Genomic DNA, 25793 nt, shown 5'->3' with positions numbered 1-25793 from the left:
AAAGTAATGGGAGGCCGACAATGTCCATAGCTGCTCGTGGTCATTTGCATGTAAAATTTGTCCAGCAGCAATTTCCTGCTGATGAGCGGACCAGGACACAGACAGGCCTATCATCCGTAGTTAATTGAGCCTCCGCCATGTACTCGCAGTCAGCCTCAATTGCCAGTGCGAATGTGGCCTAAACAAACATACCTGGTGGTCAAATACAAGCTTTGGCCCCCCATCTGCTGATGTATCTTCACTCAATAAAGTCCAGGTGTTGGTGTCAATATCATAGCGATAGAAATCACTTTTTAGAGATTTGCTGTTTCTTACAGAAGAGTCCAAATACCGACCCAGAGTATAGATTTGCCTGCGCTGAGTATCAATGCACATCTTGTGACAAGATCTGGCACTAGGACCATTCTAAAAAAAACACAAGTAAACAAAAAAACACATTTAAGAACATTCATCTCTATTACTTAACATTTTATGTTGTCTGTTCTCAGCTGATATGAGCCATACTACACATCTAGTAGGTTTATTAAGGGAAACAAATAAAACATACAACTAGATCATCAGTATCTGCAGCACCAACCTTAAAAGGAGTTGTAAAGGAAAAAAAAATGTTGAATAAAATTAATGTCTGCAAGGTAGACAGACAGAATAGTGTAATGATTCTGTTAAAAAATGAGTAAATACCTATTAAATTCCTTCATCTATATCACCTTCGGCATTCTAGTTTCTGTTCTCTCATTCACTTCCTGGTTTGCATCGCTCTTTCATGTAAGAACTACATTTCCCAGTATGAATTGCGGCACGCCCAGTAATTCACACCTCCTTGAACTCTCTAACATGTAGAGAGCCTCCTGCTACACAGATGTAGTTCCCAGGAGGGGGTGAGCACGTCACTGACCACCACAGTAAAGCCTCCCTTCACGGTGGTCAGTAAAATCAGACAAGCAGGAAGTGAACAGAGAAGAAATAGAGCAACTTCTGAGCAAAAACGAACAATGAGGAAGTGAAAAGAGGAATGTCTGCAGGTAAAGGATGCTTATTATGAAAAAAAAAAAAAAATAATAATAATTCCTTTACAACCCCTTTAAGGCTAGGTTGACATCCATGTAGTTGCAGTTGATGTGGGGTTTTTTTTGGTGCGTTTTATAATTTTAAAGCGGTTTTCATGCAGTTTGCTTTTTTTTTCTCTCCCTAAACTGTGTATAGCCGGATGTTAAGTGGGCGGCCACTGCAACCTTAACAACCCATCAACTGCCAGCAGAAAAAAAGTGTGGGGTCCCCTTTAATCCATACCAGGCCAGAAAAGTTAGGGTGGAGACTAGCAAGTGCCAATTCCCTCCTGAACCATTTGAGGCCACTTGCCCTCAACAGATTGCACAGCCAGGTACTGATATTTAGTGCAGTTTACCAGTAGAGCTCAGTCGAGGAGCTTGGACAAAAACTCTTCCCAATGATGAAGTAAGTGCATGTTCTGACTTCCTGCCACCAGCATTTCAGTTTGCACCATTTAAAATATTATTTTAACCTATAATTAATGATTATTGTTTGAATTCCCCCCCCCTCCTAACAAAAGTGGAATGAGGAGAGGATAAAAGACAAAATTAATTTGGACAACTCCATCATGCACAACACTTTAATAGCAAATAGATTTTAAGAACTAATGTGAATCCTGTACAAGATATAATAGTTCATGGTCTTATGTCATTATGAAAAATCAAGACAAACTACCTCTTTCTCTGTATCTCGCGATATGCAAATCCACTGGTTCTCTCGGACGCTGTATGCCCAAAAGTCTGCTAGATCCTGCGTTCCATCCCAGCCTCCAAACAAATACACCATCTCTGCCAATCAGAAAACAGATGCGTCAATAAGATATCCTGAGGCTACCATCTTATCGGGTAATGTGAAAAGATGGTTCTTTATAACACCATCTGAAATTCTTCTTCTGTTGAATGCAAGGAAGGGGTTAAATGTGTGACCAACAATATGTAATGTGTGTTGCTTTGCAGAGATAAGAAACAGATCGTTCTCTCTGTACAAAGCCCTGTGTTGATTGTCAACACAGGGTTCTGGGCCGTCACTGAAAAACTGCCGATCAGCAGGTCCAGACCACGAATCATTGGCCAGTACATCTTTGACCGCATGGGCTGCCCGTCCACAGTACATTGCAGGTGCACCGCAAGTGGTTAAACATTTAGTACAGTATATACCCATGGCATCTCTTTCTGGCTGACATTCCCAAAAAAGATGTCACCTTGTGCACACAAATTCTCACAACTCAAACTAACATTTTTAGGTGTACTATATGTAAATGAACAATAAATTTGTCTTTATCTGCTCTTTTGGTCTGTTAACCAATTTCCGACCGCTTAACGAACATATACGTCGGCAGAATGGCTTGTGTGGGCAAAGCAACGTACCTGTACATTGCTTTAAAAATCCCACCATGCGGGCGCGTGCACCCGCTGCAAGCTACGGGGACTTGATGTCCTGTGATCGTGTCACAGGTCTGCAGAATGGGGAGATGCCTTTGTAAACAACCTACAACTTTATCCCTGACCTGTCTGGTGTGTTCTTTGGCCTTCATGATGCGGTTTGTTCACAAAAGTTCTCCAAAACCTGATGGCTTCACAGAACAGCTATATTTTTACAGAGATTAAATTATACACAGGTGGACTTTGAAGGCAATTTTAAAACCATTTATAATTTTCCTTCCACTTCACAAATATGTGCCACTTTGTGTTGGTCTATCACATAAAACTCCAATAAAATACATTTACGTTTTTGGTTGTAACATGACAAAATTTACAAAACTTCAAAAAGGGGTATGGATACTTTTTCAAGGCACTATCCATGTTTCAAAAGTGCAAAAAAAATTGCTCTTCGTTCAGCCAGCAACCTTGCTAGGCGATAACCATAAAGAGGCAGGGGCCAGAAAGTTATCAATTTGCATTCTTTCCCGCCATCATTATACTACAAAACACCTCCTCCTGCTTTGAAGAGAGGGAGGCATTTTAGTCCTAACACAAGAACTGAGCACCGTTGTCACCCTAGGACAGGAGTTATTAGCAGGTTGGAATTAAAAGGAAAACCAACGCAACTGGCAAAAGGCCAGAAGCCAAACCACCAGGAGCGATTGTGCCAAGGGTATTTGCTGGACTTTATTACTATGGTGGAGTATATATACACACATATATATTTGCTCATCATGCAAAACATGAAATAATGGTCTTAAAGCAAAAAAAAAAAAAAAAAAAAACGAATCTAATAGCCAAAAAACAAAATATTGCTTTTAGAAATGGATAGCATTATCAGGGACTAAAAGGAAGAAATCCGATTGGTTTCTAGGTGCGACAAGAATATATCTTTTTTTCAGAAAAGTAATGAGGCATTAGTGAAAATCAAAATGTTCAAAAATGAAAACCAGCTCTGAATCAAAAAACAATGGGGCACATGTTGGAAATGGTGCCTGTATGACCATGACAGTATTGGGTTTATGTGAAGGAGCAGGAATTTGATTAAGTGACTGTTACACAAAACATTTATAGGAAACAGAAAGCTTCAATTGCTGCAGCCCTTTCTCAAGGGGAGCATGAAGTCAGACATGAATGAATCACCATGGGTAGTTGGGAAAGGTGATCTACCAAATCAATTAGCAACCCAACCTAGTTAAGCCCCCCTGTGTTTTGAAGCCCTGAAAACCAAATGCCTTAGCTGTATAGACACTGCTTGGCGTGCACTAAAGCTGGACACTACAGGGAAGTCATTATTGTACTACAATATATTAATTTTAGGGCTGTGGAAATTAACTATTAATTCCTCGATTAATCGTAAATTTTGATCGGTACTCCTCTCCGCCGGCTTCCGGGAGTTCTGTCGGAGATCCGGTGATGTCACGGACACCGGCGGGGCTTGCGGTGTCCATCTGAAGCCTGTGCCTTCATATCTGCATGCCGGCGGGACCTTACTATCTGCCACACGCAAGGGCTGTTACACTTCCCTCTATCAACCTGGGATTCTACAGCCATCCACAGAGTTGTGATAGTTCCCTTCACGGGACATCTACATGCCGACGGACCGATGTTAACCCCTCCTCATCTAGATTCCGCAGTGGTATCGTACACATTTTTATACCAGTATCATACTTAGCTACGTGTTTTTATGACTGCTTTTTCTACCATTTGGTATTACTCGCATCATTTTTACAATTTATGTAGCTACATCGATTTTATCTCCAAACTACAAACTTATGTCCTTGGAGCAAAGCATGTTTTACAGATCAGGAGTTCTGAGCATTCATATATTTAAAAAAAAAAAAAAAAAAGGAGCTCTGTCCTCACAGAAGTTCCAATGTATAAAGATTAGTGAAGTCGCCATAGAAGTTTACAGGGTGACAAGTAAATGCTGTTGTGTGGCAATCACATTGCCACATTAAAAAGTATTTTCACATGGTCACTGTATAAGCCCAATAAGCTTTAGCCACTTGAATAGAGCATCATAGTCGAAAGACAGCTACAGCGCAGCTCTGTTCTGGGAGGGCATCCATGGACACAGATTGAGGTTAAAAAGCCAATCTCAGCAGCCCTTTGCCATATGATCAGCTGTGTCCAATCACAGCTGATCACATGTATACACACTTGCCAGTTATTGGCATTCCTTTCCTCACATGCTATCACAGCATGAGGAAAGGAGAACCAGTAACCGGCAAGTGTGACAGGGGACATTTACACAGATAATCAGCGCAGCCTTACCAGTGCCCATCGATGAATATGAAAAATTACTTGTTTGAGAAGCTAAGAAACATTTATTTTTCACAATTTTAAGTCTTTTGTTTGTTTAGCAAAAAATGTCAAAACCCAGTGGCAATTAAATACCACCAAAAGAAAGCTCCATTTGTGTGAATTTTTTTTTATAAAAATGTCATATGGGTACAGTGTTAGTGTTGCACACAACTGCCATTCACAGTGCGTCAGAACTGAAAGCTGAAAATTGGCCCAGGCAGGATGGGGGTAAAAAGGGACCAGTATTGAAGTGGTTAACATCAATTAGCCCAAACCAGTTTACCAGATTGTACATCGATGACCATCTGATGTCCTCCCCTCATTCCAGGCCTGCTATCTTCTCCATCACCTAAACAAAAAACAAACAACTGTTGAAAGAGAGCACTGTTTAACATAATAAATCATAATTAAAATTGGCTTTTGTATTTGCAGTTGAAAATATTTGAAATCGGATACAACACTTCTAAAGGGTTCCCTTTGTTTCTGAACCCTAGTAAGCTAAATAAAAAATGACCAGTTACACTTACCGGTAGCTGGATTTCTACGATGTCTTACAGGACGGCACGCTGAGAGTAGACTGGCCACCTGACAGGAAACACAATCAAAAAAGAGGTTAAAAGGCCCCACCCTTCCCGTGTGCCTCAGTTTGTAGATAAGTAACCGCTATTAGAACACGGTCCTTGGACCTAACAAAAAAATAACTCCGAATAGCAGTAAATAACAGGGAGGGAAGTAGGCCTGCCGTCCTGTAAGACATCGTAGAAATTCAGCTACCGGTAAGTGTAACTGGTCATTTCTCCCTCGTCTTCCAGGACGGCACGCTGAGAGAAAAACGAGCAATCTTCGGGCCTACCTTAGGGCGGGACCACCGTCTGTAGGACCTTCCTACCAAACATCAGATCTTGCGGTGACAACAGTTCGACTCTGTAATGTCTGACGAACGTATTCTGGCTTGACCAGGTCGCCGCTTTACATATTTGTTCTATGGAAGCTCCTGCTCTTTCTGCCCAGGAGGCTGCCAGTGATCGGGTGGAATGGGCCTTGATAACAGGAACTGGTCTACCCGCTAAGGTGTAGGATAAAGAGATAGCCTGCCTGATCCATCTGGATATAGAAGCTTTCGTTGCCTGCTGACCCTTTTTCTGACCAGAAAAATTAACCAAAAGATGAGGGGAATTCCTAAACTCACTTACCCTCTCTAAATAAATCAAAAGACAACGTCTTACGTCCAAGCAATGAAAAGTAGCCTCCTTCTCATTCTTGGGATCTGCGCAAAACGAAGGGAGGACTACCTCCTGGGATCTGTGGAATTTAGTTGCCACTTTGGGCAGGTACAGAGGATCCTGACTCAGTACCACCCTGTCTTCAAAAACCCGAAGAAAGGGTTCCTTAATGGAAAAAGCATGCATGTCTCCAACTCTTTTGGCAGACGTGATAGCCAACAAAAAAGTAAATTTAAAAGAAAGTAATTTAATTGGAATACTATCTAGAGGTTCGAATGGTGCCTTAGATAGCTGATTCAAGACTAGGGAGAGGTCCCAAGGGGGAACTCTAGACACTTTTATAGGGGAAAGTCTGTCCCTAGCTGTCAGAAACCTCCTAATAAGAGGATCCCCAGAAAGGCTCCTGTCCAAAAAAATAGGACAAGGCCGTAACTTGGACTCTCAAGGTCTTAGTGGCTAAGCCTAGTTCCACCCCATCCTGGAGGAAATCCAGGATGACGGGGATGTCAGGGTAGGAGATCTGTTTCGCGGAGCACCAGCGCGAAAAGACCCCCCAAATTCTTGCATAGATGAGTCTGGTGACTTTCTTGCGACTAGCCAACAGGGTTCCTATCACCTTTTCCGAACAGCCTCTCTGCTGCAGGTTCCACCTCTCAAGAGCCATGCCGTCAGGCTGAAGAATTCTGGGTTCGGATGAGAGACCGGCCCCTGCCGCAGAAGACCCGCCCGGGGAGGGAGAGGAAGCGGGGGAGCTAGAGCCCAATGTTTCAGGGTGGGGAACCAGGACCTCTTGGGCCACCAAGGAGCGATTAAAATCAGGTTGGTGTCTGAGGCGTTCAATTTTTGCAGAACCCTTGGGATGAGATTCAAGGGAGGAAAGGCGTAGGCCAACCGGAATCTCCAGGGTTGAGCCAACGCATCCAACCCCAGTGAACCCTGCTCTCGGGAGAGGGAAAAGAACCTGTTCACCTTTTTGTTCCCCTTGCACGCAAAGAGGTCTACTTCTGGGCGACCGAACTGTTGGCAAACCCAGCTGAAGGTCTCCGGGCATAATTCCCATTCCCCCTGAAGGATGGGCTGGCGGCTCAGAAAATCGGCCTCCAGATTGAGGGTCCCTCTTATATGGACCGCTAGAAGAGAGGGCACCCTCTGTTCTACCCAACTTAGGATCCTCAGGGAGAGGGCTAGGAGAGAGTGTGACCTGGTGCCCCCCTGCCGGTTGAGAAAGGCGATCGTAGTCGCGTTGTCGGAGAGGACTAGGACCTCTCGGCCCTGAATTCTCTCCTCGAAGGCTTCCAGAGCCTCCCCAACCGCCAATAACTCCCGGTAGTTGGAAGAAGCCCGCCTTTGCTGGGGATTCCAAGAACCCTGGGCTCGAAGTTCCTCCGTATGGGCTCCCCACCCCCAGCTGCTGGCATCTGTAGTGACTTTGATCGGGTTGACCTGACTCCACAGACGACCCTTTAAAAGGTTCTGGGGAAACAGCCACCACTGTAAGGTGTCTTTTACTGGAACCGGGATACTGACCCTGGTATCCAACGTCTCTTCCGTTCCCCCCCAAGATGAGAGAAGGAAGGCCTGCAGGGGCCTTGAGTGGAGTTGTGCCCAAGGAACTGCCGGGATGCACGAAGTCATCCGTCCCAACAACCTCATGATTTCTCTGAAAGAGGAATCTACAGCCGCTACTAGGGACCTGACCGCTGTCATAAGACCCTGTGCTTTGTCTTGGGATAAGACAAGCTTCCTTTCTAGGGAGTCTATAAGAAAACCTAGGTACATCTTCCTTTGTTCTGGAAGGAGAGAAGACTTCTCCTTGTTCACGATCCAACCAAGGGATTCCAGGGTGGTTATGACAGTGGCCAGGTCCAGAAGGAGCTGATCCCGACTCAGGTTGAAGAGCAAAAGGTCGTCCAAGTAAGGGACGAGGGAGATCCCCTTTAAATGTAGAAAAGCCATCACCTCTGCCAGGACCTTCGTAAACACCCTCGGACTGGAAGCCAGTCCGAAGGGGAGGGCCGAGAACTGCCAGTGCTGAACTCCTTGGGCAGAGGTGAGGGCGAATCTGAGGAATCTCTGGTGATCCGGACAAATAGGAACGTGAAGGTAAGCATCCCTCAAGTCTATTGTCACCATGAACACGCCTTCTAACAAGAGGCCCCTGAGACTGTAAACATTCTCCATACGAAATTTTTTGTATTGAAGATGAACGTTTAGGGGTCTGAGATTGATGATCAATCTGAATTTCCCGAGTGGTTTGGGAACGACAAAAATATGGGAGTATACCCCCTGGCCCTCTTGATTTGGAGGGACTGGGACTATGACTCCCTGTTCGGCCAGGCTGGCAACGTTCTGGGAAAGTCCAGCGGCTTTGCGAGGATCGCCTGGTAGGTGTGTGAGGAGAAAAATGGGGGGAGGAAACTGGCGGAATTCTAGCCTGTAACCTTCCCTGATGATCTGAAGGACGTGAGGACTCCTGGTTATCTCCTCCCAAGCGGGAAGGAACCTGGAGAGCCTGCCCCCTACCCTCTCGTCACTTGGGATCCTTTTCACCAGGCTTGGGGCTGGAAAAAAGGATCCCACTCTTTGGCTTATCCTTTCCAAAGCCCCAGCGCCTGCCGGGCGCCGATTTCTTCCCTGGGGGGGGGTTTTTCCTCTGGTTGGGACGAAAAAACTTCCCCCTATTTGCTCTAGGTCTGGAGGGAAATTTATTTCCTTTTTCAGAGGATCTCGCTAGGGCCTGATCTAATGCGGTGCCGAACAGGAGGGAACCCTCAAACGGAATCGCACACAGGCGGTTTTTTGACGCAAGGTCGCCCCTCCAAGTTTTCAGCCAGACAGCTCTCCTAGAAGCATTGATAAGTGCTCCAGTCTTGGCTGAAGCGCGAACCGTCTCAATAGCTGCGTCTGCCAAATAGGCTACCGCACTGCCGATCACCTGGAGGGACTCTTGAGTTTCTCTAGACTTGGAAGAACTTGCTAGATGATCTAACAGCCTGGAAGTCCAAGCGGCAGTGTTCCTTGCGACGCATGCTGAAGCCAACGCAGGACCCAAAGCGGCTGCATTGGCTTCCCAGGCTCTACGGAGGGAGGTATCAGCACGCCTATCCATGGCATCCCTTAAACTCCCTGCATCCTCAAAAGAGAGATCGGATTGTCTAGAGACCTGAGCTAAAGATGCGTCAAGACGAGGAACTTTAAAAAAGGTATCCTCCACCTCATCTTTAAAGGGGCAGCGGCGTTTCCAGGTCTTAAACTTGGGAAGTTTCTTTTCTGGCTCAGCCCATTCCCTCCGGATAATATCCTTGAGGGATTGATGCACTGGGATAGTCTTAGACTGAGGCTTAATTAAACCCAAATACATCCTGTCCTGGGCTGAAACCTGCTCCGCTGGATGTTGGATCTGCTCAGAGGCGTAAATGGCTGCGAGAAGACCCTCCATATCATCCGCGGAAAATATATATTTTCCAGACCTGGCATCCTCGTCCTCTTCCTCCGCCTGGCTTTCCACCAGGCCCTCGTCCTGAAGAGTGACCTCAGAATCCTCGGAGTCAGAGGAAGGAGCCTTCCTAGTTCGCTGGCGGGCCAGCCGCGCAGAAGTGGATCCCTCCTGGGACGAAGGACCAGGCACAGGGGGATCAGACTCCCTACTTTTCAAGGAAGATTTAAAATCCTTGAGAGTGGCGAGCATTTCCGACTGCACAGAGAGAAAATCCTTCATGATTTGCGAGGTCTCTTTCCCAGCTAGCTTAAGGATACACTTGGAGCAAAAGGGTTTGTTATAGTCTGTCGGGAGCTTATTACAATTCCCACATTTCTTAATCTTTTTAAGGGGCTTAGAAGATCTACTGGCTTCCCCCTGGGCAGAAGGGTCCTCTCCTAAAACATAATGTAAAATAGAAAGGCCCATTAGCAACATACTCTCACAGCTGAGGGTTTTACAACAAGAGGGGGGGGGGGGGGGGGGGGGGAACCCCCCACCCCCGAACACAAGGAGGACTCACCCCGGGTGGACTCCTCAGCAGCCAGGTCTGTCAGACGGTCCTCCATGATGAGGGCGCCCGGCCCTTCTCTCTCCCCGGCTGCGTGTTGCTCTGCCTCTGCTGTGCTCTGCAGCGAAATGTGGCATCCGTCGGTGGAGGCCGCCATCTTGTAGGGGCGGAGTGACGCCACGCCGTCGTGCGCGTCATCAATACGCGCCCCGCAAGTGACGGCGCCGCTCGGAGCGGCGCCCAGCCCAGCCGACACCACGCTGCAGAGGGGAAGTCTCCCTGTAAGGTAGGAGGGAAGACGGGGGGGGGGGGAGAGAGGAACGGCCGCCTCAGAGCACTAGGGAAGCCCTGCTAGCTAGGAGGCTCTGGCGTCCAGGGAGGCACTCTTCTTAGTTAGCACTTTCAGCCTCCCTAGACCAAAAAGAAGGGATACCCCCCCGGGAAAGTGCAAGCACCTTGACCGGACCCAAAAGCACCCAGTACCTGCGGTCTAGACTCCGGGGGGGGGGACCACCAGCCCCAGGCCTTAGGTCAGGTGAAAAATAAAAAACTGTTTCGCTGTAGGGGAAACACAATCAGAAACTGAGGCACACGGGAAGGGTGGGGCCTTTTAACCTCTTTTTTGATTGTGTTTCCTGTCAGGTGGCCAGTCTACTCTCAGCGTGCCGTCCTGGAAGACGAGGGAGAAACTCAAGATTCTTCTAGTGCACAGCTGAGACATATAAAAACGATTACCTTTAGTGCTTTTAGGAATTATCTGGTTCCATTGTGGTTTATATTCTTGTTGACTGATGTATTGGCTGAACAGACCATCTAAAAAATATAAAATAAAAAATGTTGTTACATTCATTCTGGCAGTCATGTAGAAGTGTTAGGTAAAAATAGATCATGATCCAAAAAGCATGCATAACAAAAAAAAAAAGATTTTTTTTTTTTTTTTACTCATCTGGAAATGCCTGTTGCTATGCGGTCCCACGAAATCTGCCTTTGAAACCACCTAGGATTCTGACACCATCTCCCTCTAATGCTCCTGGGAAATGTGTGTCATCATTTCCCAGGATGCAGTGCGCTGTCCAATTATAACTCCCCATCCAAGACTTCCAGGAAGTAAGTGCTTGTAGGCTTCACAAAGCCTACAAGCAAAATGACAACGGTGTAGATATAGTTTTATAAACGATCTTTTTTAAATATCTATGCGGATCGGCGGCGGATTGTAAAATAGTAAGTGACCAGATTTATATTATAAAAAACGCAGGATGAAAGGACATACATTTAAAAAAATGCCAATTGTGGTTGGAACTCCGCTTTAACTTTCACCAGACAGAGTTGCCAAGCTCCAGAAGCTGAGAGCCATCGTACAACTCCTGTGGATGAGCATTGGCCTTTCCCTCCCATTCCTGCCAGCTGGTCCACAGCTATGACGGGCGGTCTCACTAACCAACACCATGCATGCTTGCAAGGTGGGCAACCCGAGTTCAAATTCAGAGTAATCAGTTGATATTTGAATAACAGAGCATGACAGGGGAGCTTTACACGTTTTGCACCTTTGACAGCTTTAACCACTTCAGATCCGTAGGACGTCCTGGGACGTCCTGGACTTTGAGTGGTGATATCTGAATGATGCTTGCAGCTGCAGGCATCATTCAGATTTCGCCGTCTTCAGCTGGCGATTCTGTGCACCAGAAGAACGATCAAAGCGGCGGTTCCGCCGCTCGATCGTTCTTCTAGGCAGCGGGAGGGGACGTCCCCCCCCCTCCCGCCGCCATCCGGTGCTTCTCCGGGCTCTCCCGTGCCATCGGGGGCCCGGAGAGCGAATCGGCCGGCGCTCGTTGGTGAACCATAGAGATGACTGGTGACCAGACGGTCACAGTCATCTCTATGACCGTCGGAGGGCCGGGCGCGACGTTATGACGTCACGCCCGGTACCCGGAAGTAAACAAAGTCGCTATCGCGGCTGTCGGCATGTAATCGGTGAAATTTTTTTCACCGATTTCATGCTTGTAAGCCTGTAGGAGAGATGTGGGGTCTTATTGACCCCACATCTCTCCATAAAGAGGACCTGTCACACTGATTCCTATTACAAGGGATGTTTACATTCCTTGTAATAGGAATAAAAGTGATAAAAAAAAAAGTCAAAAAAAGTGTAAAAATAAAAAAATTAAGAAAAAAAAAAAAAAAAAAAAAATTTAAAAACGCCCCTGTCCCGGTCGCTCGCGTGCAGAAGCGAACGCGCATGCAAGTCCCGCCCACATATGTAAACACCGTTCAAACCCCACATGTGAGGTATCATCGCGTGCGTTAGAGCGTGTGCAACAATTCTAGCACTAGACCTACTCTAACTCAAAAATAGTAACCTGTAAAAAAAAATAAAGCGTTGCCTATGGAGATTAAGTACCGAAGTTTGGCGCCATTCCATGAGTGTGCGCAATTTTAAAGCGTGACATGTTAGGTATCTATTTACTCGGCGTAACATCGTCTTTCACATTATACAAAAAATTTGGGCTAACTTTACCGTTTTGTTATTTTTTAATTCATGAAACTGTTTTTTCCCCTAAAAAAGGCGTTTGAAAAATTATTGCGCAAATACCATGCGAGAAAAAAAAGTTGCAATGACCGCCATTTTATTCCCTAGGGTGTCTGCTAAAAAAATTATATATATATATATATATATATATATATATATATATATATATATATATATATATATATATATATATATAATGTTTGGGGGTTCTGATTAATTTTCTAGCAAAAAAATTGTGATTTTTACATAAAGGAGAAAAGTGCCAAAATAGGCCCGGTAACGAAGTGATTAAGTAACTTTTAGAAAAAAAAAAGACAAAAAGCACATTTTCAGTCAGTTTACACATGTGCACCGTGTAATAAAAACTTGTAAAGGTTTAAGTATTTACCATTTACAGCCTTTTCAATCAACTCTTCACTGTCATCAAAGTCTCCTTTCAAAACCAGCTTGTCATGAAGCTCTGTTAACATTGGATGTTCCAAGGCAATTTTGGTTTTCTTCTGCAAGGACTCAAAAGCCTCTGTGTAATTGTGCTGGCGGAAGTGCTTGAGACAAAGGCGAATGGCTTCCTGTTCACGGTACTACTGGAACACAAGGAGAAGGATGAATAACTTTACTAAAATTATTACCAAAATTATACTGAAAATGTTGCTGCATTTAAAACATGAACTGCTTTATAGTAAAGTGGATCGATAGCCTGTTATTAAAACAATTTGGGCAGGTAGGCCTTTATTCTACAGTTGCAATAAAAATTATGTGAACCCTTTTGGAATGATGTGGATTTCTGCACAAATTGGTCAAAAAAAGTGATCGGATCTTCATCTAATGCCCGGTACACATGATCCGATTATCGGACGAATGATCGTCTGTTTTTTTTTGTATGCTAATCTCACGTGGAATCTGATGAGTTTACTAAAGTCACGAAAAGTCTCGTACGGCAGAATAAAAAAAAAAAAAAAAAATCGTAAGTGATGTCATGTGTTGTAATTTGTATTGCATTTTCGGACAGCTGTACTGTATTAAACGAAAATCGTACGAAAAAAATTTCGGTGCATGTCCGATTGAATAAAATCGGATGAACTGTCCTGATCGGCTCTCGAAAGCTCTGTACCAACGATCCAAATATCGTATGATCGTTTCGAAAGCGGAATTTTTCGTACGATTTTAGGATCGTGTGTACAGGGCTTAAGTCACAACAATAGACAATCAGTCTGCTTAAACTAATAACACACAAAAAATTAAATGTTACCATTTTTTTATTGAACACACCATGTAAACATTCACAGTGCAGGTGGAAAAAGTATGTGAACCCTTGGATTTAATAACTGGTTGAACCTCCTTTGGCAGCAATAACTTCAACCAAACGTTTCCTGTAGTTGCAGATCAGACATGCACAATGGTCAGGAGTAATTCTTGACCATTCCTCTTTACAGAACCGTTTCTGTTCAGCAATATTCTTGGGATATCTGGTGTGAATCGGTTTCTTGAGGTCATGCCACAGCATCTCAATCGGGGTGAGGTCAGGACTCTGACTGGGCCACTCCAGAAGGGGTATTTTCTTCTGTTTAAGCCATTCTGTTGATTTACTTATATGCTTTGAGTCGTTGTCCTGTTGCAACACTCATCTTCTGCCGAGCTTCAGCTGGTGAACAGATGGCCTTAAGTTCTCCTGCAAAATGTCTTGATAAACGTGGGAATTAAATTTTCCTTCGACAATGGCAATCCGTCCAAGCCCTGATGCAGCAAAGCAGCCCCAAACCATGTTGCCCCCACCACTATACTTCACAGTTGGGATGAGGTTTTGATGTTGGTGTGCTGTGCCTCTTCCGAACAACTCAACTTTGGTTTCACCTGTCCACAGAATATTTTGCCAGTACTGCTGTAAAACATCCAGGTGCTCTTGTGCAAACTAAACGTGCAGCAATGTTTTTTTTTGGACAGCAGTGGCTTCCTCTGTGGTATCCTCCCATGAAATCCATTCTTGTTTAGTGTTTTACGTATCGTAGATTCGCCAACAGGGATGTTAGCATATGCCATAAACTTTTGTAAGTATTTAGCTGACATTTTACGATTCTTCTTCACCTCATTAAGTAGTCTGCACTGTGCTCTTGCAGTCATCTTTACAGGATGGCCACTCCTAGGGAGAGTAGCAGCAGTGCTGAACTTTCTCCATGTATAGACATTTTGTCTTACCGAGGACTGATAAACAGCAAGGCGTTTGAAGATACTTTTATAACCCTTTCCAGCTTTATGCAAGTCAACAATTCTTAATCGTAGGTCTTCTGAGAGCTCTTTTGTGCGAGGCATCATTCACATCAGGCAATGCTTCTTGTGAAACGCAAACCCAGAACTGGCGTGTATTTTTTTTATAGGGCAGGGCAGCTGTAACCAACACCTCCAATCTCATATCACCGATTGGACTCCAGTTGGCTGACACCTCACTCCAATTAGCTCTTGGAGATGTCATTAGTCTAGGGGTTCACATACCTTTGCCACCTGCTATGTGAATGTTTACATGGTGTGTTCAATAAAAACATGGTAACATTTAATTAGTTGTGTGTTATTAGTTTAAGCAGACTGTGATTGTCTATTGTTGTGACTTAGATGAAGATCAGATCACATTTTATGACCAATTTGTGCAGAAATCCATATCATTTCAAAAGGGTTCACATACTTTTTATTGCAACTGTATGTCTCATGCAATAAAAGCTCTTCTCTGCAAGTCAGAAGTGTTTCTTCTGAATGTACATAGGGTACAAATGTTCAGCTCAGTGTACAATCTCTGCATGTCTGGTTGACAAGGATTAACCTCTGTGTGCATGCGAGGAGAATTGCATCATTCTATTATCCTAGGCTGTCCAATGATGACAGCCGAAGATGTCAAACCCAGAAGACTGGGCGAAGATTGGGTGTCTCAACAAGGGCATTCAGTGGTAAGTACAAGGAGTTTAGTTAATTTTAATACCTATCGCCAGGCTTTTATGTTACTTCAGTTTGTGGACCGAGCTGGCCCAAATTAACTACACTGCTCAAAAAAAATGAAAGGAACACTTTGAAAACATATCAGATCTCAACAGGCAAAAATCTCATGCTGGAGATCTATACTGATATGGACCGGGTAATGTGTTAGGAATGAAAGGATGGCACATCATTTGATGAAAATGAAAATTATCCACCTACAGAGGGCTGAATTTAAAGACACCCCGAAAATCAAAGTGAAAAAATTATGCAGCAAGCTAGTCTATTTTGCGGAAATTTCATTGCAACAACTCAAAATGGTCCTCAGATTGTATGGCCCCAAGTGCTTGTATGCATGCCTGACAACATCAGGGCATGCTCCTAATGAGACGATGGATGGTGTCCTGGGGTATTTCCTCCCAGATCTGGACCAGAGCATCACTGAGCTCCTGAACAGACTGAGGTGCAACCTGGCGGCACCGGATGGACCAAAACACAATGTCCCAGAGGTGTTCTTTTGGATTTAGGTCAGGTGAGCGTCGGGGCCATTTAATGCTATCAATTTCTTCATCCTCCAGGAACTGGCTGCATGCTCTCGCCACATGAGGCCGGGCATTGTTGTGCACCACGAGGAACCCAGGACCCACTGCACCAGCGTAGGGTGTGACAATGGGTACAAGGATTTCATCCTGATACCTAATGGCAGTCAGGTTGCCATTGTGTAGCCTGTAGAGGTCTGTGCGTCCCCTCCATGCATATGACTCCTTAGACCATCTCTTTTTTTAAAAAAGTAATTTATTATTTCTTTGATTTTGTGTTTGCTCTTTATATACATAGTTAAAAAAAAAAAAAAAAAAAAAAAGAGAAGGAGGGGGGGAACAATTTCCCTTTTACATTGTATAATAGAAAATACAAACAAAATCTTAATACAAGCTAATAGTATACCAATTATATATTCCAGCAGGATAGAAATAGTCAAAAAATAAAAATAAAAAAAAAGGGAAGGGAAAGACCAATAACTCAACAACATTAAACATCTAACAAGACAAAAAAAACAATAAACATACACCTCTATATATCATTAATTTCAGTATTTACTTCTAAATTTATTGCAGGTCTTATCTCCTACCCCCGTTTCTCCACTCCCCCCTCCTTTCCCCAACTCCCTACTCATATCATCATAAAACAAATTGCCGGGATCAAGCAAATAGGACCATATTCCATAAAATTTATACGGAACTCTTATGTTTATATGCCAGTTTTTCTCTTTTCAATATAAAGTTGACCTTATTACACCATTGTTTGTGGGTTGGTGGAGCTATATCAATACATTTCTGCAAGATGAGATTACGAGCTAAGAAAAGGGTTCTAGTCCACATCATATTCATCTCTACAGGCAAAGCTCCAACTGGGACAATGCCCAATATTGCAATTTTACGTGCACAAGGTATTTCTGTGCAACATAATGTATTCAATGTCTGGAATACTTTCTCTCAGTACTTATGGAGCTTCGGAAAACGCCAAAGCATATGGATTAAAGATCCGTTCGATATAGAACATCGTGGGCATAGAAGGGATGTGTATTTTCCCCAAGCGTATAATTTTTGTGGAGTGTAATGTGTTCTATGTATTATAAAAAGCTGCGTTAATTGCTGCGATAGTGTGATAGAAACTTTAGGTAAAACCTCCATAGCCTCCTTCCATTCCTCCTCACTAAGATCTACCAGGTCTTTTTGCCAGCGTATAAAGCTATTCCCCTGTACATCTATCCTTTCCAAATTTACGAGCATCGTGTAAAGATCTCCTATTAATCCTTTTTTCGTAGGTCGTGACGAAGTTTCCTTCATCAATATCTGATGGTTTATAACATGGGTCTTCAAACTATGGCCCTCCAGTTGTTCAGGAACTACAATTCCCATCATGCCTAGTCATGTCTGTGAATGTCAGTGTGTTACAATGCCTCATGGGATGTGTAGTTCCGCAACAGCTGGAGGGCCGTAGTTTGAGGATCCCTGGTTTATAATGTAGAAGGAAAGTTGAAGTCTGACGTTGTAGAGCGCGTCGTATTTGAAGGTACTGGTAGAAATTCTTAAATATATCAAAAGATAGCAACACATCTCCCTCAGACCATCTCAGACCCACCACCAAAAAGTCATGCTGAACGATGTTACAGGCAGCATAAAGTTCTCCACGGCTTCTCCAGACTCTTTCACGTCTGTCACATATGCTCAGGGTGAACCTGCTCTCATCTGTGAAAAGCATGGGGCATCAGTGGCGGACCTGCCAATTCTGGTGTTTAATGGAAAATGCCAATCGAGCGCCAGAGTGTCCGGCAGTAAGCACATAGTACACTAGAGGACGTGGGCCCTCATGAAGTCTGTTTCTGATTGTTTGGTCAGAGACATTTCACACCAGTGAATTTTGTAGGGCTCTGGCAGTACTCATCCTGTTCCTCCTTGCATAAAGGAGCAGATACCGGTCCTGCTGATGGGTTAAGTACCTTCTACAGCTCTGTCCAGCTCTCCTAGAGTAACTACCCATCTCCTGGAATCTCCTCTATGCTCGAGACTGTGCTGGGAGACACGGCAAACCTTCTGGCAATGACACGTATTGATGTGCCATCCTGGAGTTGGACTGCCTATGCAACCTTTATAGGATCCAAGTATCGCCTTGTGCTACCAGTGTGACACTGACCCCAGCCAAATGCAAAACTAGTGAAAAAAAAGTCAGAAAAGATGAGTAGGTAAAAAAAAAAAAAAAAAAAATGCCAGACACCTCCACCTGAAAAAACATTCCTGTTTTGGAGGTCGTCTCATTGTTGCCCATCTAGCGCACCTGTTAATTTCAATTAACAGCAAAGCCGCTGAAACTGATTAACCCCCTCTGTACACACCCCTCCCCCTCTGTACACACCCCTCCCCCTCTGCTACTTAACTGACCAGATCAAAATCCCAGGAGTTCCGATTCAAAAGTGTTTCTTTTTTTTTGAGCAGTGTATGTTAATGAATAAGAAATATATGCTGTTGTCAGTGCTGTATAAACTGTATGTAGCTTTAGCAACATACAGCGCTGTATTCTGGTAGCGGTAGTTGGGCTGAGCCCTGCTCAGCCATCTGCAAGAGGCCTTGTGCTTTTGTAAATAGGTTTACACCGATTGGCCAAGATGGAGATTGGCTGAGGTGGCCAGCTCACAACACAATCAGAGGAAGCCTTATATCCACTGATAATACAAGGCTTCCTGCTTGAGATGGTTAAAGTGGAACTACACTGGATCCGAGTACATTAAAAGCCAACTCAATCCATCCATGTCTCCATGCTTTATTGAGCTGAAATAAATCAATCACTTTTGACGTATGGAATTTACATGACAAATTCCAACATCTGCAGCTAAAAACACGTGCACAAATCACCTCTGTATTGCCTACCAATCAATGCAGTTTTCAATAAAGTGGAAATCCAGCCACCAAATGTTTTGGTTTAGCTTTAGAATAACAATTCATTTTACAACTGTTTAATTTGTGAAATTTCCCTTCACTAGCTTTGTAGTCAATGAAACAGCCTGGACAATGTCCAAATGAACATACAGCAACAATAGTACATTTTCTGTATAGAAGGGAAGTAGATAAAAATAACCATCAGGTATTTACTGCTGTGTCTCTGGAAGAGCACCTAAATTTGTTTTATGCTCGAGACAGAAGTAAAGGGAAATCTCATCTGTGAAAATGCAAAACGCATTAAAAACCGACAGATGTTCAAATTTTTGATCATGCCAGTCAAAAAAATAAAAAACACCTTTAGTTGAAGTTTCCTGTTAATGCATTTAGCGGCACAGCAATTGCATCTTCCAAGTCATGCGGCTATAAGAAGTTAATACAACCTGTACCCTTACCTTACTGTACCAGTGAAGACAGGGCTGTACCACTTCCGGATTATCAATGCCACCAATTTCAACATACCAGATACTGAAGTTAAAGCTTGGTCCCCAAGACAAGAGAGGAACTAAAAAAAATAATATTAGGCACATAAGATCATCAAGTCGCACAATATTAAACAACTTTGAAGTACAAAAACTCTCAAGCGGTCTTATTCACACACACACACACACACACTATTACCAAAAGTGTTGCCAAAGGTATTATCGTCTTTACACGCACATGAACTTTAATGGTATCCCAGTCTTAGTCTGTAGGGTTCAATATTGAGTTGGTCCACCCTCTGCAGCTATAACAGCTTCAACTCTTCTGGGAAGGCTGTCCACACGGTTTAGGATTGTGTCTATGGGAATGTTTGACCTTTGGAATGAATTAGAGCAGAGACTGAGAGCCAGGCCTTCCTGTCCACATCAGTGCCTGACCTCACAAATGCGCTTTTGGAAGAATGGTCAAAAATTCCCATAGACACTCCTAAACTTTGTGGACAGCCTTCCCACAAGAGTTGAAGCGGTTATAGTTGAAAATGGTGGACCAACTCAATATTGAACGTTACGGACCAAGACTGGGATTCCATTAAAGTTCATGTAAAGGCAGGCCTCACAATACTTTTGGTAATATAGTGTACGTATAATCATGTTTCTATGAAAATAGTTCAAAGAGTAGTGTTATAATTCAAGTGTATTTAGTTCTGCTTGGAATGTATCTTTAAACATGTACTAAGGGCTAAAAGCAATCCATTCAAATACTTCTATCCTCTGCAGTCAGACTGTGCAGCCATAAGGCCAATTTCCCAGCACCGTGCGTGTAGCGCAGGTTGGCTGCCCTTTCCCATGGTGTTCTGCCGGTTTACCAAAACCACGGGAGATAATAGATTCAATAGGAAATAGCAGCTAACCCAACGGTACACTATTCTATACCCAACATTTCGTCAAACCGCACTGCATCAGTATGAAAGGGGCCTAATGCTTCACAGAAACTGTACATTGCAAAAAAACAAAGTACAATTTGATAATGGAGGTGAACAAAACATTACAACATCAAATATTAGACTGTAATAAAATGTCTTTTTGGAACACTATGGACTGCAAAACATTTAACTAAATGCTGATCAAATGTCTCCTTAAAGTGGAACGAAAACAATTGATGTAATGGTTTACCAAAACCATTACATTCAAGGGCGTGCCGTGAATGACAACTGTCACAGTTGCTTGTGCTCTCATCTCAAACAAACTGTCAAGCTATGAAATGGCCGATGTCACCACTGAGCAAATGTGCAGCACCATGGCAGCTTCGGATTGCAGACGCAAATAAAGGCTGACATGGCAGCTTCCTTAGCTGTAAAAGGATAGGAGGGTATAAGTTCTTCCTTTTTATTTAAAGCAGAGTTACAAAAATTCTTAAGGTGAAACAGAAAAATAAATTGTTTACACTTCAAAATGTTAATGACTTATGCAGAAGTTTGCCTGCAGTGTATTGTTTAAATTACTTGATATTGTAACTACAACAGTAGTGAACAGTGAAAACCTGACCAAGATTAGGTTATGGCTGAGTATACATCATGAAACAACTTCTGACACAAACTAGTAATATACCTATTTTAATGAATCGGCATGGGAACATCTGCTCATCAATTTTATGCTTCAATGTGAATGTTTCTTTGTTATAATCATTCTTCAGGCCACTGAAAGAAAGAGCATGCTTAAAAGTATGCATTTAGTAGAATTTAGAAAAAACACACTGAAGACTTTTGGTACACACTATTATTGAATGAACAAATGAAAGAATTGTCAAAGGCTACAGCATCCATAAGGCTGGGTTCACACTGGTGCGCGCTCACACCCATGGTATCCGATTCCTGTCTGAATTGACAGTTCGCACTGCGATACGCGAACCGATCTGGGGGTGCATGAACTTTGTATTGACACTCCCAGCGGTTCGCATATGGCAGCGTGAACTGCCTGTGAGTTGGGTGTGATGCGGAAACCCACAGGTTTCCCGCATCGTATTAATGTAAACCGAGCCTAAAACCTGACTACAATAGCTTTACCATTGAAACATTCAAGCAGGTGTTTCTTTCCTCATTACGTTCCTGTAATATATCCTGGTCATTGCCACTCTCTTTGTGCGGAGTGACTGGCCTCAACTACAATGCCTTGCGAAAGTATTCGGCCCCCTTGAACTTTGCAACCTTTTGCCACATTTCAGGCTTCAAAACATAAAGATATAAAACTGTAATTTTTTTTGAAGAATCAACAAGTGGGACACAATCATGAAGTGGAACTAATTTTTTTTTTTGGATATTTCAAACTTTAACAAATAGAAAACAGAAAAATTGTGCGTGCAAAATTATTCAGCCCCTTTACTTTCAGTGCAGCAAACTCTCTCCAGAAGTTCACTGAGGATTTGAATGATCCAATGTTGACCTAAATGACTAATGATGATAAATAGAATCCACCTGTGTGTAATCAAGTCTCCGTATAAATGCACCTGCACTGTCATAGTCTCAGAGGTCCGTTTAAAGCGCAGAGAGCATCATGAAGAACAAGGAACACACCAGGCAGGTCCGAGATACTGTTGGAGAAGTTTAAAGCCGGATTTGGACACAAAATAATTTCCCAAGCTTTAAACATCCCAAGGAGCACTGTGCAAGCGATAATATTGAAATGGGAGTATCAGACCACTGCAAAATCTACGAAGACCTGGCCGTCCCTCTAAACTTTCAGCTCATACAAGGAGAAGACTGATCAGAGATGCAGCCAAGAGGCCCATGATCACTCTGGATGAACTGCAGAGATCTACAGCTGAAGTGGGAGACTCTGTCCATAGGACAACAATCAGTCCCTGTATACTGCACAAATCTGGCCTTTATGGAAGAGTGGCAAGAAGAAAGCCAATTCTTAAAGATATCCATAAAAAGTGTTGTTTAAAGTTTGCCACAAGCCACCTGGGAGACACACCAAACATGTGGAAGAAGGTGCTCTGGTCAGATGAAACCAAAAACGAACTTTTTGGCAACAATGCAAAACGTTATGTTTGGCGTAAAAGCAACACAGCTCATCACCCTGAACACACCATCCCCACTGTCAAACATGGTGGTGGCAGCATCATGGTTTGGGTCTGCTTTTCTTCAGCAGGGACAGGGAAGATGGTTAAATATGATGGGAAGATGGATGGAGCCAAATACAGGACCATTCTGGAAGAAAACCTGATGGAGTCTGCGAAAGACCGGAGACTGGGATGGAGATTTGTCTTCCAACAAGACAATGATCCAAAAAACATAAAGCAAAATCTACAATGGAATGGTTCACAAATAAACATATCCAGGTGTTAGAATGGCCACGTCAAAGTCCAGACCTGAATCCAATCGAGAATCTGTGGAAAGAACTGAAAACTGCTGTTCAAACGCTCTCCATCCAACCTCACTGAGCTTGAGCTGTTTTGCAAGGAGGAATGGGCAAAAATTTCAGTCTCTCGATGTGCAAAACTGATAGAGACATACCCCAAGCAAATTACAGCTGTAATCGCAGCAAAAGGTGGCGCTACAAAGTATTAACTTAAGGGGGCTGAATAATTTTACACGCCCAATTTTTCAGATTTTTATTTGTTAAAAAAGTTTGAAATATCTAATAAATTTCGTTCCACTTCATGATTTTGTCCCACTTGTTGATTCTCCAAAAAAAAAAAAAAAAAAAAAAAAAAAAAAAAAAAAAAAAACAGTTTTATATCTTTATGTTTGAAGCCTGAAATGTGGCAAAAGGTCGCAAAGTTCAAGGGGGCCGAAAACTTTCGCAAGGCACTGCAATTCCCTCCTCTAGTTTTCTGCAGGTAACCCACAGTAAGTGAACCCGTTGGTCTCTTTCCATGGCTATGCTCTAGGCCATTGGTGCTCATGTACCCTTTGGGTACATGATGTGCAGCCTTCTGACCTCAGCAGTCTGTAGTGGGAACATTGTAGTAGCATTAATCTCTATTAGCCTCATGCAACATGTTCCCAGTTTCATATTGACTTCTGCAGCATATTCCCATCCAAAAATGTAGCATATCTACACACTGACCCTCATTTCCTCCACTGGGTTTGCAGTCTCCGGCGGCCCTTTCAAGCATTACATATATTGAATATTATGTGTGGCCCTTTGTTGATCTCAGAGGCCGCATTTGAGGCCCCGCTTTAAATCATAAGATGACAACCACTGCTCCGGGCTATAGAAAGCACAGTGGAGATGTTACTACTGCTTTTACTAGGCAATAGGGGGGGGGCAAAAAACACCCCCACCCACAAACATGAGGTTGACTTATTTACATTGATGGATGCGACCGTCGGAAGCCTCTCGGAAGACTGTCAATCAAAATAGGAACGCCCAGTCCCGCAGCCCATACCCGGAAGCGGCGGAGAAGATGCATCTCGTAAACGGTAAGTACGGATCATATTTTAAAACAACTAGCCGATTCCCCTAGACAAAACGAGCATCCATGTAAGGGGAAAAAGTGTCATGTGCGGGTGAACCTCCGCTTTAACAAAGCCCAAAACATTATTATATTGCAGTTAGCCAGCTTCATTAGTACATTTGTTTTCAGGGCGCCTTTATTTTCACCTGGTGATCTGGTCAGTAAACATAATTTTTCAACTTCCTTTAACCTCTACACACCCATGCCATAGCCGAAAGAAGGCTACAGCGTGGGCCCAAATTGCCAGGACTATGTCCATGTACGTTCTCCCATGCAAAATCTGCCAGCGGGGCGTGCTCTGCGACCAGCGACTCTAGGAGACTCAGCTGATCATAGTTCCTGACCCCTTACCAGGTGATCAGCTGTCAGGCAATGACAGCTGATCACAGCATAACAGAGCTGGTGATCTGCTTTTTTTCCCCTCCTCACGTTGTCAGCTCTCTCCGAGCGTCGGACAGCAGTGGAATTGGTGACCGTCTCTTCCTATCAGGAGCAGAGGGGTACCAAGGCAGAGCGGGAAAGTCCAGCATTTTAGAAGTCCCTAAACGTGCTCCTTCCCTTCTGGCAAGTAACACAATAACAGAGGAGGAGACCTGGAGGACCGCCCTTTAAAGAAAAGGGTGTACGTGTTTCCTGTCCCGGAGGGAGGAGCCCAAGGTCTCAAGAGGCTGTCCTGGAAGACGACTAGAGAAAGTGTGTTAACACTTAAAGTGCTTTGTTTCTGCCTAACTCTCCTGAAGGAAGCGGATAACCCTAAGGTCAAAGGCTGCTGTGTCCGTCCATGAACGGAAGAGAAATGAGCTGGTCATGAGGGGGGGGGGGGGGGGGGGGTAAATCTTACAGAGGTCAAGTGGTTAATAGACCAAGATGCAGAGCAGGGGTAGGCAACCTCAGCACTCCAGCTGTGGCGAAACTACAAATCCCATAATGCCTCTGCCTCTAGGAGTCATGCCTGTGATTGTCATGTCTCATGGGCCGAGGCCGCTATCCCTGATGTATAGGGTTTAAAACAAACCATAAATTATTGACTGGTGTTTACAATGATACCCTTTTATTTATGTATCCCAAAATAATAATAATAATAATAATAATAATAATAATAATAATAATAATATTAAGCTTGAGTTGGGCTTAACATTTCATTAACGGTAACTATGTAAAGTCCATCTAAAGTTACTAGTTCATGCAAATCTACACTGCACTGATTGACACTGCTACTGTACAAGGAGTTGCTCCTCCACAGATGGAGTGGAGAAGCGAGTGGAGTAGTGAGTGCAGCCACCCTTAAACCTGGTATGCACCCAGCAGGCTGCATGAAAAAAAAAAAAAACACACACAAAGTGGGATGAGTTTGCTTTACTAACTATGCAATGTTAGTACAGCAATCTCCCTGCTGAGCTATTGAGTTGTGACAGGGGGACGGCCCTCCCGACAGAACATACCAGTCAGCGCTCCGAGCCATTGGCTGCCAGCACCGATCAAAAGCTGGTTTTCTAGCATGCCTGTTAGCCTGCCTTCTGTCAGACAGGTTGATGTACACACGGGCCGAATGCGGGCCGATTTCTGTTGAACCGGACGATATTCTGCCCGTGTGTCACAAGGCTTAAAGTGGTTGTGAACCCTTAGTACCCTTTTACAGGGTGGACAGTTCAGGTCCGCCTGTCAATTTTTTAGGCAGACCTGAACGGATGCTCCACGCAGGTCTATGGAGCGACGGATGTCAACAGTGACCATGTCCGCTGACATCTGATCAAATCAGACTTATGGTGACACGTTCGTCATCCTTCCTGGCGGATCGCATGAGATCTGATGAAAATGGACATGCTTTGCATTTTCATTCTATCGCTCCATAGGAATCAGCGGCGCTCGACAGGCCCCTGCCTGCTCAGTGAGCAGAGACGTATGTGATGCATACTAGCCCATTATGTTTTACTTTGCTGGGA

The 25793-nt window shown here is 43.8% G+C and overlaps 1 protein-coding gene across 2 annotated transcripts in view; it reads right to left on the bottom strand.

Moving 5' to 3' along the window:
- The window catches only part of MKLN1 (muskelin 1), an 83763-nt gene that overhangs the window by 38078 nt on the left and 19892 nt on the right, over positions 1-25793 (bottom strand). For both annotated transcript variants that reach the window (XR_005747884.1, XM_040343302.1), the window contains exons 4-10: positions 20997-21085; positions 19362-19471; positions 12903-13095; positions 10726-10803; positions 5062-5127; positions 1726-1838; positions 193-405 (exon numbers count right to left, since the gene is read on the bottom strand). Coding sequence is in view for 1 of the 2 variants with exons in the window: in XM_040343302.1 (XP_040199236.1) it covers positions 193-405; positions 1726-1838; positions 5062-5127; positions 10726-10803; positions 12903-13095; positions 19362-19471; positions 20997-21085 (862 nt within the window). In the remaining variant the exon portion in view is untranslated. The remainder of the gene's footprint in view (positions 1-192; positions 406-1725; positions 1839-5061; positions 5128-10725; positions 10804-12902; positions 13096-19361; positions 19472-20996; positions 21086-25793) is intronic.

This window comes from Rana temporaria, chromosome 3 (assembly GCF_905171775.1).
Source record: "Rana temporaria chromosome 3, aRanTem1.1, whole genome shotgun sequence".
Lineage (NCBI taxonomy): Eukaryota > Metazoa > Chordata > Amphibia > Anura > Ranidae > Rana > Rana temporaria.
Note: the sequence above shows the minus strand (reverse complement) of the source record. Positions and strands in the feature narration are given on the sequence as shown.